The sequence below is a fragment of the Pseudochaenichthys georgianus genome, chromosome 1 (assembly GCF_902827115.2).
Source record: "Pseudochaenichthys georgianus chromosome 1, fPseGeo1.2, whole genome shotgun sequence".
NCBI classification, from domain to species: domain Eukaryota; kingdom Metazoa; phylum Chordata; class Actinopteri; order Perciformes; family Channichthyidae; genus Pseudochaenichthys; species Pseudochaenichthys georgianus.
The window spans coordinates 29,520,141-29,540,366 of NC_047503.1; the positions used below are offsets into that span (position 1 = coordinate 29,520,141).

At 42.9% G+C, this 20,226-nt stretch overlaps 1 protein-coding gene across 7 annotated transcripts in view; it reads right to left on the bottom strand.

Moving 5' to 3' along the window:
• nfixa (nuclear factor I/Xa) overlaps positions 1 to 20,226 on the bottom strand; it is a 106,863-nt gene that overhangs the window by 69,634 nt on the left and 17,003 nt on the right. For 6 of the 7 annotated variants that reach the window (XM_034082292.2, XM_034082301.2, XM_034082274.2 and 3 more), the window contains one exon: positions 2,445 to 2,976. In XM_034082292.2, the coding sequence (XP_033938183.1) occupies positions 2,445 to 2,976 (532 nt within the window). Of the gene's footprint in view, positions 1 to 2,444; positions 2,977 to 3,748; positions 4,417 to 20,226 lie in introns of those variants that run through there. The other variant, XM_034082267.2, reaches the window with a different exon arrangement.

Consider the following 20,226-nt stretch of genomic DNA (forward strand, 5'->3'; position numbering starts at 1 on the left):
ATATAGTAATTTATATGTAATATGATACCACAATAAAATATTTTCTGTTTTTAGGTTGACTGTGTTTTATTTCTTTATCCAGCATAAAAGGGAAAACCATTTTCACCTCTCAAATTTTATTTTAAAAAAACGACACTTTATAAAATATATATATATATATATATATATATATATTAAATACCAAAACATGTTCATACAAATTCCATACACCTTACTAGATTTGGTGTGTTTATTAATTTGCAGCTTTCACCGGGCTAAGTTGTCAAACTAAATACTATAATTTACTGTTATACGAGACTGTGATTTACAAGATAAATAATGTTTAACAGTACATTTTATTATTAAACTGAGCAAAAACAGTTCTCTGCAGATATGTTACTAAATCCCATAAACACCACTCACTGACCCAGAATCCACAATAAGTTGTTATGAAATCGTGTTTTTGGCAGCAGCATTCAGTTATTGTGCGAAAACGAAGTTGATAAAAAATAAATACATTTTAAAATGAAATGTAATAATAATATGTTAGAGAACATTTATCAGACAACGTCAGGACTGCCCGCTACCTACAGTTTTTCACCGCCACAGATAGACCAACAAACTGGAGCTGCTGCCAGCGTTTTGGCTCGGGACGAGTGAGGTGTTTGGCCTGGACCGAGGTTTTGTGCGTGTCAGAGAGAGAGAGAGAAGCGGAGAGAAAGGGAGAGAGAGACAGGGACGGCTGTGATAGCATTTGGCTTCAGTCTTGTTAGCGGGTACCTTAAGGTAAAGTCCAGGCAAAGAGTAAAGGTGTGTATTCGGGCAGTGACTGGAATATGCTGTATGTATATACAGCATATTCTGTACTGTATGTGTGTGTAAGGCTAGTTGAGTCACTGTTTGAAATTTCCATAACATTCCAGCTGAGATAATATTAGGTCATGAGCGTGTGTTTGTATGTATACGTAGCCAGCAAATGGTGGTGTAGTGTGTATTTGGAGGATTTGGCTATGAAATGTGTTTCATGTGTGCGTGTGTGTGGCTGCTGTGACAGTGTTCTTTGCAATGTGGGGGAAAGACGACAACACAGCCAGTGTTTTTGGCTGTGGGTGCAGAGTACGCGCACTGGAGGCTACAGTGATGTTTGGCCCGAGTGTGAGTGTGTGTATCCACGATGGTGGCTGAGATACAACAATGTTTGGCTGTATCAAACTGTATCTATGATAGTCCTTGGCCTAGTCTGTGTGCTGTGTGGGTGTGTGTACGCAATCGTGACTAAAACCGTGTTTGGCTCTGCGTGTGAAAGTGCGCTACTAAGATGACAAGAGTTGTTTCTCTTTTTTGAATATCAAATTTGTGTATCTTTATTTAGCTGTGTTTGTATGTGTGTATGGGTGTGAAGGTGGCTGCAATAGTACTGGCTGTCTGTGAGCACTGGCGTTTTGTGTGTGTGAGTGTGTGTGTTTGGCAGCCAGGTCCAACGTGGTGCTCGCGTTCAGGCAGACGGTGAAGGCGGCAGCAGCCTGCGGCCTGAGAGCAGGAGACTTGCGGCTCTGCTCTCTCACACACACACACACACACACACACACACACACACACACACACACACACACACACACACACACACACACACACACACACACACACACACACACACACACACACACACACACACACACACACACACGGAACCTGGGCAGTGGCCAAATGACGATGCCTGGCTACAATGGCCTTATCGTGGCACATACACTTCGACAGACTGAGTACAATTTTATAAACAGCGAGTCTCACTCATCGCACAAAAACACACATTTTGACAGTGGTGATCAGCTCATAGAAAACACACACAGGCATGCAAATTCCTTCCTCTAAAAAAAAACACGAAATACATGCTCAATATGAAGCCGCAAATGCCTGAAAAATGAACTCGTACTTGCCAGAGCATGTTGGCTGAATGCCCTTGACACACACATATTCTTTTTATTACTGTTGATACTATGTTGTCATGTAAACAAATACCAGGAAACAGAAGGACAACTATGAAAAGACAAAAAGCGAAACAATTTGTCGTTTGCACACGGATATAAAAGCAAGAAGGGTTTTTTTGTTTCTCAGGGTTACATGTTTGCTTTATTTATTTAAATTAATAATGTTAATTTACCAACATTCAAAATGGTAAAATAATAATATATAAATATAATTTGTATCATATATAATTCAAACACTTTTTAAATGTGTTTCAGACACTAATACACTTATCTTTATTTATTCTAATTTCCGTCAATACCTATATTTAATTATGTGTCACACAAACCAGTGTTTGTGTGTAATGTGTTTTTCTGTGTTTGTGATAATGCAAATATTTGTGCTCATCTATATGCACATGCACACGGGCATGTATGACGAGTGTTTATGTGTTGGCATCCCTCCCTTTATTAGTGTCTAGTATCCAATTGGCCACATACCTGGCGTGTGGACGAAGTAGGCCAGGTAGAGGTCCAGCTCCTTGACGGACACTCCGATGTGGTGCGGCTGGACGCACAGGCCAGGGTTGGTGCACTGTGGAGACTTGACCAGCCGCTCCCCGTCCGTGCTCTCCAGGGGGCTGCCCTTGAACAGGATGACCATCACCAGGTCCAGCCGCCACACCTTGTCGGCCTGGCGCAGGCAGTCGATGCGACGGATCTTGCCCTTCTGGTCGGGGTTGGACAGCACGCAGCAGGGGGGCTTTTTCCCCGTGATGGAGAGCACAAAGTCCTCACGGAACTCGGGCCGGATGTCCTTGCGGAGCTTGGCCAGCAGGCGCGAGGCCCACTTCTGCTTGATCTCTGGCTTCTCCCCCAGCAGCTCGTCTTTCACTGCGCGCTCTTCCTCCTTGGACATGCGCTTCTCGTGCTTCTTGAAGTATTTGCGCTTGCGGGCCTGCAGGTTGAACCAGGTGTAGGCGAAGGCGCGGACATGGGGCAGCAGGGCCTCGATGAACGGGTGGAATTCATCCTGGATGAGGGAGGAGGTAGGGGGGAAGGTGGAGCAGGAGAGGGAGGAGGGGTGGAAGCAGGAGGAGGCAGTGGAGAGAGAGGGAGAGAATGGGGGAGAGAAGGATGGGGAGAGAGGGAGTGGGGGTGAGGAAGGGAAGAGAGATGAGAGGCAGTTAGCACCGGCACGCAGCATGGAGGAGCGGCGCCTGCTCTGTACGAGCGGAGGGAGAGAATGAGCGAGAGGTGCGGGAGAGAGAGAGAGAGAGAGAGAGAGAGAGAGAGAGAGGGAGAGAGAGAGAGAGAGAGAGAGAGATGTGACAGAGATGCATTTCACTCTCAACACACACACACACACACATCACATTGAAGGACACACTTTACAAAATAATAACTCAAAACTGAGAAAGTGGAGAGATGGAAATGCTGTATCTTCTTCAAATAACAGTGGAAATATTTGTGTACCTGCATAAACACATAAACGTGTTCGTATTAAATAAATATTGCAAAATTGTAACAAATACATTTCATATTGTTTAAGAAAAATAATGTATTTAATATCTACATCCGTAAAGTAAAAACTATTTTTAAAACCTAATGCTGACTGACTACATAAACTGCAATATATAATATATGCAACTCGTAATAGTGTTAGAGAACTCCCAACTAAATTGAAATTATTAAAATAAAAATATTTGTCCATAAATAACATAAATGCGTCTGCACAAAAATGATCAATAACAGTCACTTCCATAAAATATATGGCAATAAAACAACATTAACATAGTAGTTACCATTTTGCTCTCTCATCATAAATTCACCTGCCGATTGTAAAGAAACTTAATGCACCACGAGGACAACAACTGGATTGGTGATTCAAAAGGCGCTGAAGTGATGCAGCATATATTAGAAAACAAAAGACTGAGGGAAAAAAATTAAGCAAAAAGAGAAGCTGAGAAACTGTCCAATAAAAGCAGCAGGGGGGAAAAGCTGAGAAAGAGGAGACAGGCCAAGGGGGCGCAGTGTAATACCAGCACAGGAACACAGGAGGTACTGTAGCAGGAGAGCTGCTGTTCAAGAGCACAACAGAAGGAGAACGTGGAGAAGTTCAGCAATCTCTCAGTCTAAAGGACCTTTAAAAAAGAGCTGGACGCGCACGCACAAAACAGATATTGCTGCAAAAATGTACAAAATTATCAAAAACTTCAACAAGCCCCCTAGTTTGTTTTGACAAACAATACAACAAAAAATGCTTGGCAAAGCGACGCGTGCTATTGGTTCAATTCTGTGAGATCTGCATAAGACTCGCAGAGAGAGGGAGAGAGAGAGAGAGCTGGGGGTGCGGACGGAGGAGAAGAAGAAGAGAAAAAAAAAAAAACAAGAGGACCGAATCAATGTTGGAAGAGTGTGCACGACCGCTGGCAAACCCGAGTGCAGCTTCTTTTTCCCCCCTCTTTCTCTCCAACTCTGTGTCTCTCTTCCTCTCCACCTTCCTTCTCTAACCATTGACTGAGTCTGTGCCAACATGCAGAGGGCCCACCTATTTGGCACCGAGTCTCAAACAGCCCAGCCAATACGCACGCTCCCAGTGCTGAAAGGGAGGGAAGAGAGGGATGGCAGAGGGAGAAGCAAAGCGGTGGGGGGGGGGTGGATGGTTGGTAGACTGGTAGTGGAGAGAGAGAGAGAAGGAGGGAGGGGGAGAGACGGGGACTGTGTGTGGTGCAGGCAGAAGGCACGTCATTAGCCAAATAGACAAGTTCCAATCTAGTGCGAAGGCAAAGTCCAGAGGATATTAATTTTACATGCATCCAATCCAGACAGCACCCGCCTCCTAAAGCCCCCTACGGTCGCCAGCCCCCCCCCCCCCCCTCTTCATCGCCTCCGTCACCAGCGTGGTCACAGCCATCCCAACAAACCAGCTCGCTCTCCAACTGCATCCCCCCCCCCCCCCCCCCCTCCCACACAAACCGCCGCCCTCCCCCTCCAGAAACACCCCTCTCTCTGCTCGCGTTACACCACCTTGGCATGGGATGGCATGAGAAAACACAGGCCCAAAATCCCACTAGACCCTGAGACCAGCAGCTGCTCCTGGATTTAACACACAAACAAAGAGAGGAGGGGGAAGAAAATGCCCATCACCCCCCCCAACAAAAAATACCATCCAAAAACATGCTCTCCTGTTTCAAAATGCACCCTCACTTCCAAACTGGCCCCTTCTATCCCCCATTGTTTTGGTTACTCCACTTTAAAAGCTCCAACAGCACAGACACAGAAACACATTAAAAGTTTTAGTTACCAAATTAGAGAGCAATCCCATTTGTGGGTGAGAGACCGGATTTGGTGGACAATGACAACAGAAAATGCTGTGGTGGACAGCTTCATGTAAGTAGCCTATACATGTTAAGCCGTTTAACAACGCAAGGCAAGCGGATATTAAAACCGTCTAAAACAGGCTATACAACTTCCCTGTAATTCACAAAGCTTAGTCTAATGCATTCAGATTCAGATACGCTGGTCTTTGTAAGCGCGAAAAAAGAATTATAGTTTCTTACTGCAGCCAGTAAATTGCCGATATTTCCATCGTGTTGCATTATGAAGTACACAATGACACATGATTGGGATTGAGCAGCAGCAGAAAGTGAGGGAGCACAGCACTGTATAGCTGCCCTGGCAAGCGCATTGTCTCATCATCATTGGCTGACCCACATGACCTCAGAGGGACAAACTGTGCCCAGTGCACCATGGGAGACATATTTCGGAGACAAAGGCTCTCACCAAGGATCAATACAATATATTCTGATGTATATATGAAATAAGTATAGACCCCTCTTTTCATTAGAAGTGCATTTAAATGTCATTCTTCCAAATGAAAAAAAAATGTGCTCATTTATGCTGTCCAAATTAGTCCATGGGGAATTATAGAGACATTGTCCAAACTGGAATCTCGGCAATGGGCAGCCACAAAAAGCTAACTTGTGATGTGGCAAAGTTGAGGGCCCGGCCATTTGATTGTGGGTTGAAGCCCCCTGCTGTGCAGCGGGACAGGCTGTCTGTGTGAACGCCCTACAAAGGCCAGAGTCCTCTGGTTGGCTCCCAGGACCGTCAGATTTAGCCTGGCCTGCTCCTCTGTCAGAGTCTGACAGAGGACCCGCCGCCCGGCGACTGGCTGCTCCACTGACTGGCTGGCGAGCTGGCTGTTCGGTTGGCTGAGAGGCGACATGACTGGCTGGGTGAATGACTGGTTGGCTATCCGGGTGGGTAGCTAGCTGGCTAGCTGGATGGCTGACTGACTGACTGACTGACTGGCTCGTCCCCGCTACTGCTAGGGGGGTGCAGACCCCATCTGGACCAGGCCGAGCCGGGCCGGGTGCCGATTGTTCATACTAACATACGCCTGCCTCACACAGCCACACTGAACCAAGAACATTGTGGGAATGAGAGAATATGGAGGAGGCAAAAAAAATGTGGGCAAAAGGAACACGAGGAGATGGAATTAAAGAGGATGTGTGTGTTTGTTTTTGAAGAATAATAACGGAGGTGTGTGTCGCTTATTTGAAAAGACTGAAGGGATTAAGACTTTTTGGTGCATGGGCTGCAGACAAAGAAAAGGAGTGATATGTGCCAAGATTTTACAGTGACTTCCTGTAATATAATCGTGCCGTTACTGACAGGCTATACGGTTATTAACCAAGATCTCTATCAGGGAAATCCAAAACCCCTTCTGTCCATTTAAAACAGCACATCTGTAGGTCTAGCTCTGCAACATTTGTTTCTATGAAATAACTCCACTTAACTCTTTATATAACACAAAGAGGATGAAAAGCTGATATCTATCATGAGACTACAAATTAATCCATATATTTAAGCAAAAAATCCCTCTTTATGAAATCACTTAAGTACATCTCCTCACTGCCAGCCTATTATAATCATAAACTGGACCAAATGCTAAATGATACAACATCATAACAGGCATTGAGGTCTGTGCAGAATTTGCAGTTAAGGCAAGAACTTTTATGATTTTGGCCAAGAAATGAGTCTTTGTGGCACCCTACTATTTAATGTGTCCATGTTAATTTTGTTTCCTTTTTTCAAACCCACATATCCTGCAGCTCATTAGAGAGGGTTTGTCCATGTTGCCCAGAGTTACTGGGGGCACAACATGTGAGTGAGTTTTTCAGGCCTTGGCCGCTTGACTCTTTAGGTATCTGCTTTGCAATAATTTGAGCGAGAGCTCATCTTATCTCTGCATGCCATGCTCCTTCTTTCAGAAAAACGACGACCTTTGTTCGCCAGGCTGGGCAAGACAATCTCCCCTCCTGCCCTGACAGGGCACAATTTAGAGAACAGCAGAGAAATGAAACCACCTCAGGTTTTATTAACAAGGCCAAGCTTGGAAGCAGCAACTGCCAAAAACACAAGACAAAGGAAATGCATAAAAACCGAAATTGTTGTATTCAAGATTTTGATGGTATTAAAGAACAAAACATAGATTTAAAAAATGGTGCTTACTGCAAATGTACCCATTACACCATTGGGTCATGTTAAAGAGATGGCTGTTAAAAAGCTCCCAATTGTCCTGAAGCCAAAAACTAAATAAGTAAAATGCCAAATATAGGTCGAAGCAGAGCAGGTAATTGCGTTGAAAATAAGATGTGTTTTTTAATTATGCTAATTAAACACCAATGTACAAACATTACATGGAAGTTTGGGCTAAAGGGGGGTGATAGAGGAGCACACCAAAACTGCTCTGTGGCTGTGAGCTTAAAACGGCCTGAGGGTTGCGTCTCTACATTTTGTGAAACAATACAAAATAAATACTCACACCTTTAAAATAAACTCACCTACCTCGGTCACCGTGTTAACGCAACATTATAATCTCCGGTGTGTCGGTAGTTCAGTTAATAGCTGCCTGTCTGTCTCTGTCCGTTAACCTTTCCCGACCGCGTTGTTAACCTCCGTACGTCGGTTTCTATGTAACTTTATGTTACCTATGTTACGTTCGTTAAAACCCACATGATGTCTCGTTGTTGACAATAAAACCGCTTTAAATACCTGAAATGTTCAAAACTAATGCTCCTCTCCTCCCCACGGAGAGGAAACTAAACTTGAGCTTAACTTGCCGTCTGCTCTCAGTCTGCTGAGGCCTACGTTAAACAACAAGGGTCAAACTAAAAATTGAAAGTCGAAATGTAAATTAAAGGCGGTGGAAGATGTGTCGCAGTACAGCTTATTAATAAAAACAGTGTTATGTATGACCTCAGTGAAGGCAAACCTCAGCCAGAGTAAACAAATATGTCACATTTGCACCAAAGCGTTAAGCAGCTTTCCCCCATTTACTGCAGATGTGATCATCATGTAGCCTGTTTAGCGTTTTTACATTTTTTAAATAGACTATTAACACCTTTGTGCACATGTACAAATAATCACTATTGGTTCCTGTCTGAGGGCTATATTTGCATTAGCCTACATATATTTATATACAGCCGTAACTCGGGCCTGTTTCCCACACTGTTGTCGTCAGCTTTAATCACTATAGCCTACCTGGGATGCGTTTGCGGCGTCTTGAATGCGAAAATGAATGGTAAAGGAATCAGATTATCACGTTTAAATACTACTAAATATGCGTTGGTTGGGAGTCAACAAGCATTTCTTCTCTAACTGGACAACACGAGAGATTTTAGGTATTTGGCATTATAATAACAACAAAGGTAACTTATTTTATTTTATTCCTTCTTACAATATAATGGTTGTTCCAAAAATAGACAACATGGAATTTCTAAATGAATTCAGTAGAAGTAATACATCATAAACTAAATTACTTGAGTTCAACCACTCCCTCAAATTATACTAATAAAGGCAACCCCTTTATTTTATAATATTAATAGGAAATATGAAAGGGTGGCATTTGTTAGTGTAATAGTGTAGTATATTATATTGTTGTATTCTTACAACAAACATGAGCTTAATGATCTAAATTCCATACAAAATGTGGTTTAAAGTTTTAACTAATTGGTTTCAAAATGTAAATGTCCTGCAAACAAAAAATTGCCAATTAAAACAGTTAATTATAAATCACTAATATCCTGAAAATATATAAATATGAAATGTGAAATTTCTGACTCATAAATATATTTGATGAAACTGATTTCATGTTTACAGTTTAACATGAAAATGTAGAACATGATCATCATAATCATTTAAAATCATTTTTCCTTGTAAATACAAAATCATTATTTTATTTAAAATATATATTTAATGTATTTCCTCGTATTAATAATAATATATTAATTGTACCATATTTTTGGGATAATAGGAAACACTGACCTATTAGTCTAATGCTATTTTAGTATTTTATTTTAGGAACATTTCTTTGTCAAATCAAGTTATGAAGAGAAAAGCAAAACTTAATTAAAAACATAATTTAAGAGCTACAGGGACTGAAGGGCTGATTTGCATGATGCATGTGCGTGTGTGCGTGTGCGTGTGCGTGTGCGTGTGCGTGTGTGTGCGTGTGCGCGCGTGCGTGTGTGTGTGTGTGTGTGTGTGTGTGTGTGTGTGTGTGTGTGTGTGTGTGTGTGTGTGTGTGTGTGTGTGTGTGTGTGTGTGTGTGTGTGTGTGTGTGCTCTGACTTCTCAAGATTATCTGGAATAATTTGGGTTAAAGTTCCGTGAGCTGTTCATGCTTTTTATATTTACCTTTTCATAATAAAGGTGAGACAGACCATTTTCACGCAGTGCAGGCATAATGTAATAAAAAGAAACTGAGAATAAAAAAAAAATGTTGGTTGAAGAAATGTTCCATATTATTATAACAGTATTGCAAGTAAGGTGTGCCGGCTTGAATAGTGGTGAGTAACACCCTGGGTTAGTAACCTCACAAACCTCAGAGAAATAAAAAAAATTACGGATAAGTGGACATTAACTACTATTTCCGTGGAAACTCTCATGAGACAGAAAAAAAGTATCCTATTTTCTTTCCCTTTCATTCACTTATTCAAGCCCACCTATGCATTCAAACACAGACCCATTATTCTCCTGGAAAATGTTCTCCTTAACTTCTCATCACTGCCAGTGTTTGTATTTCCATCCAGTTTAAACATCTTTTTATCCATGCATCTACTCTCAAAAAGAGGAAACCGTTGCCTCTTTCTGCTCTCTTTCTCCCATCGGCACAGATTGATGTTAAAAGTGTGTCTGTGCATCGTTGTAATTACGCCTGTTTACACACTGAAGCATTACTATGTGTGAAAGTCTGGAAGCCATTTGTGGCATGAGGCAGAGAGGGAAAGACAGAGCGCGCGAGTGAGCTTTAAACAGCTCCAGAGACACAAGGAGTGATAGCAAGCTGGGGCTTCTGACATGACTGCAGGCCTGCGTAATATTATACCCAAATATGCTTTCACATTTGTGCGATAGCTGGGCAGACTGTTTCAGCCTCAAATGTGAGCACATCAAAGATAAGATCAAGGGCCCTTTATGATTCCTTTTAGTATCCAACATTTTATTCAGCCAGGATTTTTCTTGCGGTTTGTGGTTTTCATATGACTCTAGCCCATCTTCATACATTTCACCTTATACAGTTAATTACAAGCATAAGTCTAACCCCACGAGTTATATTCCCAATTTATATTAAAAAAATATTTGGAGAACTGAATTCAATTTCGGATTACTTAAAAATACATTTTATGATGATCATCGTTTAAATAGATTTGCGGAGCTTCTGGCTTAGATTTGGTGACTGGAGTTCAAAGAGTTATACACTGCTCACACCAAAATGTGCTGAGAGGACAGAAAAGAGGGCTGTGTGAAATCGTTTACATTTACTCCTTTTAATGCCAAACAGAAAGTTAATCTTGATAACAGTGCCATCAATTAGAAATAATGTTTCTCTTAGGGGATGATGTTATCGTGGTATAAATAAAACTGGGCAAAATTATAGATTTCAAACTAAATTAGGAGATTCTGGCCCTGCATGTTGCAAACAATGATTTAATAAAACCACTTCAACATGTGGCTGCGGCTAGATGAGGCCATATAGGATTACATGTATGCTAAGTGAATACATGTAGACTTGTGCATGTGTGTTTACATTACAGAGGATTCTGAAGCTTCACCGTAGCAAATACACACACAAAAACCCATGAATTACTCACACACACAAAGCCACACACACACATACTGTACACACATTGTTGGTTTGGCATTTTCCGACAGAGGACGTAGCAGTAAAACAGAGTACAGCGTTTCCCCTAGACAAGGGCGACCATTCCTGATAAGGTCAAGTGAGCAGTGTTATACTTGGTGTGTGTGTGTGTGTGTGTGTGTGTGTGTGTGTGTGTGTGTGTGTGTGTGTGTGTGTGTGTGTGTGTGTGTGTGTGTGTGTGTGTGTGTGTGTGTGTGTGTGTGTGTGTGTGTGTGTGTGTGTGTGTGTGTGTGTGTGTGTGTGTGTGTGTGTGTGTGTGTGTGTGTGTGTGTGTGTGTGTGTGTGTGTGTGATAATAGAGTGTGGCAGCTTTCTGCTTGAATAATACAGGGAAGGAGAGCATCTGTCTCACACTTTCTGTCTCACTGCTAACAGGAGCACATGCTGCACACACCTACAGTGTTCCAGTCGGCACATGCCAGCGGCACACACTGGCTCCCCTGCCCTGCCTACAGCTGCAGAGAGGGCTTTCAACCTCATGGTTAGCAAATACAGCAGGAATCAAGCAGATAATGAAACCCGATAACCCCTCCCTGCCATGCCCTGCTCCACCACCGGCCAAGGCCTGCTTCTCCTCACACAAGAGATGCACTATTGAGAGAGTTTCTCTCGCACTCTTTCGCTCCCCCTCATTCTTTTATTCCTCGTTCTGCCAGTCGGCACGGCGAGATGCCAACCTCTCCCCAAAGCCGGGCAGAGTGCCCTCACCCTTTATGCAAATGCTTTACCACTTGCCCGACTCACACATTCAATCTGTGCCCCCTACCACCATCACCTCCATACCTTCTTTTATTTCTTTCACCTCTTACTCTGCAAGTCTTCTCCCTCTCTAACACTGTTCTCTTTCCTGTTCTCTATATTGTTTTTGCACTTCAACCACCTCTCTATCAATTGCCTGTGCACTCTCTATCTCAAAGGCTATCCGTCTCCTAGCATCTCTCCCTCCGTTTCCCTTAACTCTTTCAGGGTGGAACTCCCTCTCCCCTCCCTTTGCCTCTCTCTCACACAGCTTGACTCACCCGGACTCAAACTTGTGCACTCACTCCTCGGCCTTTGCCAGACAGGCAAGTGCAGAATTTCCCTTCACCCTCTCTTTCTCTTCTTCCATCTCTTTCACTCTCTCTCTCTCACACACACACACACACACACACACTCAGCCCTACTTCCCTTAAAGGGAAAGTATCTTGTTGATAAATTATACTTTTTATGTATCCCTGCAGTTTAATGTTTTATCCTCTGTCAGTGTTTAGTGTTAAATATATAATTTCCAAGGACAGTTGGAACGTTATTTCATACCTTCGGAATGTATTATATCCCTATATTTGCATGATTGACTGCTTCCTTCAGTGTTGAGCAGGGCATTAGTGGAGCACAGGAACGCTACATTTGTTCAGTATTATAAATAAAAGCAATGTGCAGTGGTTTAAAATGTGTTAAATGTGTTTGAACAGCAGCCAACTACTTTTATATTTTGAAAACATAATACAGGATATGTATTGTTCCAAATAACATCGCACCACAGAGCTAATTCATGAGCGGTGGGTGAAACAAATCTTGCTGTTTAAAGAATAAATAATCATGTGATGAGATTATATGACGATTTGCTTTATAAAACCTTTATAAAAACCTTTTAAAAACCGATCAGAAACGTTGGTTGTCAAAACTGGACATTTTCTTATTTCCTTAAAAGGAACTACTATTGATTGTTTTTTATTATGCTGTTTTGAATCAGGTCAAGTCTCCACAAGTTATATAATCTGTAAATAGCTCCAGAAAAAGTTAAGTAATCTGATTTTCTAAACCCCCCAAAAAAATAGAAGAAAGTGCTCGATAAATAAAAGAACAGAACTTCATAGCATGCTGAACACAATTTCACTTTTACAATGAACACTGCAAACGTTTGTTGCAACCGCCTCTGTAGATGGGAAACCAACCCTTTTGCATTAGGATCCTATTTCCGTACCAGTGAGCTCCCTATCAGGAACAGTGAAGCTTGCAGATTTAATTCTGCTTATCATGTGAGCTGGAGTTTGGCCTTTGCGGAGTTGGCGCTGCGAGGGTTAAACGGTGCCCGCTCCCTGTGGCATGATATGAGCTGGGCCTTTGCCTGTGCACTCTGCCTTGTCTGCGCCGAGTTGCTAGTGTTAGGGGTTAAGAGTGGGTGGCTGCTCCAAGTGGCTTCCTATGCGACTCTAATCCCATTAGGGTTAAAAGGTGTCTGTTCCAAATGGCTTCCTGAGAACCGGGTCTTAATCTCTGCTATGCTTGACAGAGTTTGGGTTACAGCGAGACAAGCTCTTGACGTGGCAGCGAGTTATCCTTGACTCTGAGCTGGCAGTGTGAGGGTTAAAGGTCGCTCTGCCCATTTTGAGTGGCATTCCCTGTAGGGCAAGCACCATGTCAGGCCGGAAGACACAGAGGGCGCACACAAACACATGCAAGGCGAGAAACAAAGAGCCCTCACAACCACACACACACACGTAAACACTAGCACACATTCACAAAAGCGAAATCATTCTGAAACTTTTATCCTCTTAAACCAGTGCTTTCCTTTTTTAAAGATGTGTCCTTCAACAAAGCAAGGGGAGGACAGGCAGACACACGATGCAGACGGGCGCCTCGGGGAGAATGTGCGCGCAGTTATCTCCTCTGTGACCGCGCTCGCTGACTTCCCCAGCCCTAAACTACCACCTCGCACTGACCTCAGGAGCACCACAGCACCACAGGCAGACAGCCATAAGTGCATGTCCTCACAGGGGACATAACATGGAGAAAACCCACCTCCATGATAAGGCACCTCATAAACAGGCATGGGAGAGAAAAAGTAAGAGGGAACAAAAAGTAAAATGTTGCATCACTGATCCAAGCTTAAAGCTGTGTCAGTGTTGGATATAATAGTTGTAAATGTTTTTAACTTTCAACATTATCAGAAAATGTATAAGAGAGCAGTTTTATCTTAACTTTAATGTCTTCAGTAAACAGCTACAATACAATGCAAACCAACACTAGAACAGTTTAAGCTTTTTATTCGACACTATGGTCTCTCGTCTCCCTCATAGTGAGTGAAATATTTGTATGACTTTTTCTTTTTTTCTTAGTATCCTGCCAAGTTTTAAAAGTTGTCTCATAAAAGATGAAAAACGTTAGGTTTCTCAACTGCAATAAATGTTCTAAATGTGCCATGTTATTTTGCAGCGAACGATACACTGTTTATCAACTCTCAGGAAAACTGGTCCGGTATGAAATACCAGTCGGTCTCCATTTATAAACATGTGATTGTATGAAAAGATAGTATCACAGAGAAGTGAGCCAGAAGGAGGGAGCTGGACTGAAAGCAGCACGAGCTGCCACGTCAGATGCTGCTGAGGCTTCTTGGCTGTCAGGACTGAAACTGACACACAGTGTAGACACACACGCACATGCAAACGCAGTATGGCCTGCACCGCACACAAAAGGTTCCCCACATCTATTCCAATGCACATGCACACTCACACACACAGAAAAGGGTTTTGCCTTTGCAGTGCTGTTCAGGGAGTTTGAGTCATCGGCCAAGCCTGACACCCCTGCTCAGTGAAGCCATCACCGCTGTCTCTCTGTGAGTCAACATGGATGGAGCCGCTCCATCAACAACACACTCAGGCCTAATAATAAAACGAGCAAATCCCTCTCTCGAGTTTGCCTGCCTCACGCCAGAGAGGGCCTGCCCCGGCCTGGTCATTTCCTGGCCATGCCGCTACTGGAATTACACTCATCATTAACTTGCATTTTTTGTGAGATTAGATATAACTACTTAGTTTTCCAAATATTAGTCCAGTAATTAAATAGAAAAACATATTTTCTTAGTTGTGATCCTATATGCAAATCATTCATTTATTCACATGAATAGAGACATCGTGTGGATCGTGATTTAAAAAAACCACATATAGGGAAATGATGTGGGCAATAATAAAGCTCTTTGCCCAAAAAGAAAAAGATGCAAAATAGGATTTGGCCGAGTCTTTATTTAGGCTGGCTTTCCAATTCCTGGAGAAATTGCATTATTGAATACAACAACGTTATTGTCTTTGAGAGGGGCTTTTCAGCTTTTATTTTTCCAGAGAGGAAAATCAAAACAGAAACACCGTTTTTCAATCTGAAGGGGAAAGAAGGCTCTTACGCAGAGATTTGATTCTCCAGATAGCACTTGGCACCATTTTCCTCCTCTAAGTACTGTAATATGGTTATGATACATTAGCATTCCTTCACATCACCAAAGAAACCCAATATGTGTATATCAAGCATGTTTGTCAGAAAAGAAGCGGACGGTGGAAAGAGAAGGGTGGAAGAAGATGGAGAGTCAGGTAAAGGATTAGCATTAAGAGGCCATAGGGAGTAAAAATGTTGCCCAATGATCAGCATTCCAACGGACAAAGCCTAGCGAATGGTGAAACTGTGCACTGTTCTTAGGAGAGGCACACAGGGAGTTAGTAAAGTGGCTTTTAAGCTCACCAAATCCAACATATCCCAGATAAGACTGTGGCTCTTCCTGAGTGAACGAAAGAGAGGAGTAGAGGAGGGGGGCTGGAAAGAATGAGGTAAAAGAGAAAGAGACCGTTGAAGTAAACCACGTTATTTAGAGAGGGTAGTGAGAGTTGAGATTGAGAAAAGCAGACAAAGTGAAAGGGAGGTTTTCAGAAAGAGACAGAAAGAGAGAAAAAAGATAGGAATGAAGTGCCTGGAAAGTGAGAGCATATTTTCAGATGGGAGCACATGTGAGATGTGGTGTCGGCGGATCCTCTCTCAAACAGTTCAGCGAATGAACCCGGAGACACTAAGCAGCCCTGCCTGCCTCTCCAGCAGGATTTTATCACCTGCGTGAAAGAAAACACACTGGCCAACCTCATCAATCTCTGCTCTGCGCTGCTGCAGACCTGCAGGCCTTTTATGTACTCTTCAGTGTTAATGTTGTGTTTGGGATAATGTTGAGGCAACAAAGTCATAATGTAGAGGTGCAGGAGTCTCTCGACACACAAGGACTGCGGTTTTGTTAACAATATGACTAAAAGTTGCTGAATGAGGCAAAAAACAACCCGACAGCTTATATTTGATTATATATTATTCAGACCTGTAGCATTCAACGTTTCTGTAAAACTTATATTTTAGTTGAATTTATGTAGTTCTTTCATGTGGGTTTTCCCTTATCTTGCCCACCTTCTGCACACAGACACCGTTAACTGCCTGGTTAGCATGAAGCGACAGCAGACAGGTGCACACCCACAGGCCAGAGAGCAGAGTCAACAAACAAGGGTCAGTTTTTCATCATCCCCAGTTTGTTTATTTAGCAGTGGTTAGGTTTTCACTTATAAACCTCCAAACTCCATTGCAAAATGCCCTCCTTTTAGACTCCAGAGAGAACATTTAAACAGTATTAATTCCTCTTGCTGGGAAAAGGGACGGCCTTTCCCGGAGCAATTCATAACATCTGAATATAAAAATAAATACGAAGAGCGGGCGCGCTCATCACTCAAAAGTAAGGAGGGAAGAAACCTGCCAGGAAGTTTGACGGCGGTGTGTGTTTTTCCTCTGTTTCACCGGCGTCTGGGACAACACATTTCTCTGCGTAATAGCCCTGACTTTGTTGCAGCCCACTACCATCGTTTCTCTTTTTTTTTTATTTAATCAATCTCTTTATTGAGCTTTCTGTATGCTTTATCTTCACGCCCGCTCTCCCTCCCTCTCCCTCTCTGCTGGACGCCCCTGTGCCAGTTAACTCACCACAAGCCAGAGGGAGGACCGCAAGAATGCTTAAATCAGCATAATTAGGCATGTGTGTACTTTAAACACACACGTTTCCCCCAAGCCTGGACCCCTGCCACCCGTACACCGCTGTGTACGCAGCCACGGCCCGTCTCTTTGAGTCAATAAACATAAACATATCAGCAGTCAGCCTCGCACACAACACACACACATTCATAAGCAATGCATGCAGTGAAAAATGATGCAGTATCCCTCTACCACCCAACTTTTTATTGAAGCTACCTCCCTCATAGAGATGTCACACTCCCCCGCGGCCCAAACCACCATCACCACACTAACACAGTTTTACCCGTTCAACCATGTAGCCGAGGGGGAGGAAAGTAAGTTGAATATGGGGGTTCTGTGCCGAAAAGTTGCACGTTGGGTGAGAAATGTCCATAAGAAGGGAAAATGTAAGTACAAACACCCACTAAAACAATGGCAGGGATCTGAGTTGAGTTTGTGGTTTGTCCCACACACATCTGTATGTGTTTAAGGTTTCACTGGTACATTAACAAACAACTGCCTCCCAGCAAGACCAGGATGCCTGACTGCATATGGGGATTATCAGCAGTCATTACAGACCATTTAATAATAATCACCACCATCAAAAACAAATCTGTCCAAGTATGTGATATGTGGATGGCCAATATCACTGGCTGAGTGGATCGTATTAGTGAAGATGAGAACTGATTAGGCAGTGTTTGGCATTTCATGTCATTTAAATTATCACACAGGAATCCACTCACTGTGAGCAGCTTGTTATTATCTTTATCTACTTTGTCTGTGGGGCACAGTGCTGCTCATTGACTCTAAAGTATGTGTGTGTCAAGAAGAGCAATAACAGAGATGAAACTCATGACCTTACAGCATCAAAATAATAACTTAGGAAAGTTTGAAAGTGACTAAGACATACTTTAAAGGCAGCCAATAAAAACACTATCCTCCCTCAGGAGCTCAGACACACACACAGCTCCCGGAGAAGCTTCAGGTGCAGGCGGACAGAAGATAGGCCTGCACAAGCACAAACGCAGCATCAAACACATCGCAAGGACGAATCCAAATCTTGTGGAAATGCGAACAAGAAGAGTGTCGAACATTAAAGTCCTGGAAGGTACCCAGCCTGCGGCCTGCTACATTTCCATTGTAAAGATGTGCATACTTTAGTAGTGAATAGCACTTTTTGCCACTGGCTTTTGGTGGTGTTACCATGGAGTTTATATGTCATTAAAGCAAAACATGAAGTTAATTTGATTTCCATATTTAACATCACCCGACTCAATCACAGAGATATTTTGCAAGGCCTCAGCTCACTTTCCTTTTGGCCTCGCACTCCACAGAGTGATCAGACAGACCGCCGTTCTCTGTCTATCCGGGAAAATATTTTACCAGCAGCATTTGATCAAAGTGGTGTGATACTGTTTATATGTGGGTACTCACTGAGAACTAGCCACAAAGAAGCCACTCTGTGTCTGTGTGTGTCTCTCTCCCCTGTCTGTCTGTCTGTCCTGTCTCACACATAGAGAGGCATGAACACACTCATGTCTGTGTTTGTGTGCTCACACAGCTGTGGATCTTGCATATGGGTTCAACCGCGGTAAAGATATGGTATATTACGCAATGGCTTATAGATTTTTCCACCACTGGCGAGCTGCCAGGGCTCTCAGAGAGACAGAGTAAGGGTGAGAGAGAAAGGATCAGAGAGCAGCACTCTGTGTTCCACAAAGTCTGACTCACTAACTGGATTCACTGGCTGCCGTGCTGCGACTGCAGGCCTCTACGGCCAGCAGTTACACTGAGGAAATAAGACTCAACAATGGAATGTAAGTGTGTGTGTTCTATCTGATAATCATGGAAGTAAAATGGTTGGTGCCATTGCGTCAGTTATCAGATTAATTTGTTATGTTATGTGGATATTTCAGATATCACTTGTATGTTATTCCTACTTAAGTAACTGTCTCACACACACACACACACACACACACACACACACACACACACACACACACACACACACACACACACACACACACACACACAGCAAGCAGAGTTCTGTGACTTCTGTGACTTCTGTGACTCCTGTGACAACTTGACCTATGTGACAAATGATTTCTTCCCGCTGGAATTACACACTAACATGCCTCCTAACTGGAGACAAATGTTATTATAACTGTGGTGTGCCGCACTTCCATTTTATTCTAAGAAGGCTAACATTAAATGTTTTAATGCTTTACATTCTTAAGCAGCATGGAACAATTTTCGACAAAGTAAAAACAGTTAGCAGACTTCAATGTTGTACTGTGAAATTGCACGAAGAAAGCCTTTGACATGAACAACAAAAAACTCTAATGTGCGTGCATGACAGACATTTCAGTGGAGGCTACTTCCAAATTGAGACTTGGAAGAGTCAGCAAGAGCAGCTCAGCCGCTAGCCTGTCAGAATGATCAATTCGACTGTTTTCTTGATTTACTTACAGAGTACGTGACATGCATATGTTAATGAAACTTGTGTTCCTCATATCAGTCGTGTCCATATTCTCCCGCCTGGATTAAGGAGGCAGACATGCTGTTCACACGCATGGCATAGAGATGCATTCACAGAGCTGATTTGGCCTAGATCTTGTGCGCCGAGGTTTCCCCTACTCTTTTAATTGGGCCCTTGATGCTCGACATAGGGTGTACTTCCTCTAATTAGCTATATCTATAGCGTATGGGAGGGTGTATGAATGCATGCATGTGTAAAATCCTCTTTTGAGCAACTCCAAACTAACTAAGAGCTTTAATTTCACGCTAGGCTGCATTGTCCCATTCAGACGGGTTACCCTCACAAAAAAGGCTCTGAGAAAATCAAAAAGAGCGAAAAACACACCAACGGGCGACAGATGAGGGGGATGGAGAAAGACAGAGAGAGAGGGACAGACAAACAACAACAACAACAACAACTGAGGCTCATCCTCGAACAATGCAGATATCTTACTAACCGTTACTTCTCTTTTGAAAAGAGCTAATTGAGGAGGTGGAGGGTGAGGAGGAAGAGGAGTGGGATGAAGGTGAAGGGGAGTCTGTCCCAAGCAGCTGCAAGAAGTACACAGTGCCTTGGCTCTTGTATCTTCTCATCACTTGACACCTTGTGGGTTCCTCCTGTCTGATCATCTCATAACTTGCTTGCAAACTAAAGTATTCTCACCGTAAATGAGTGTAAACTGCTAGTTTTTGCACCTGTGAAAAAATAATAGCAGTCTTGCACAGATGATATATAATTATCAGTCCCAAATTCATATAACCTAGTCAATACT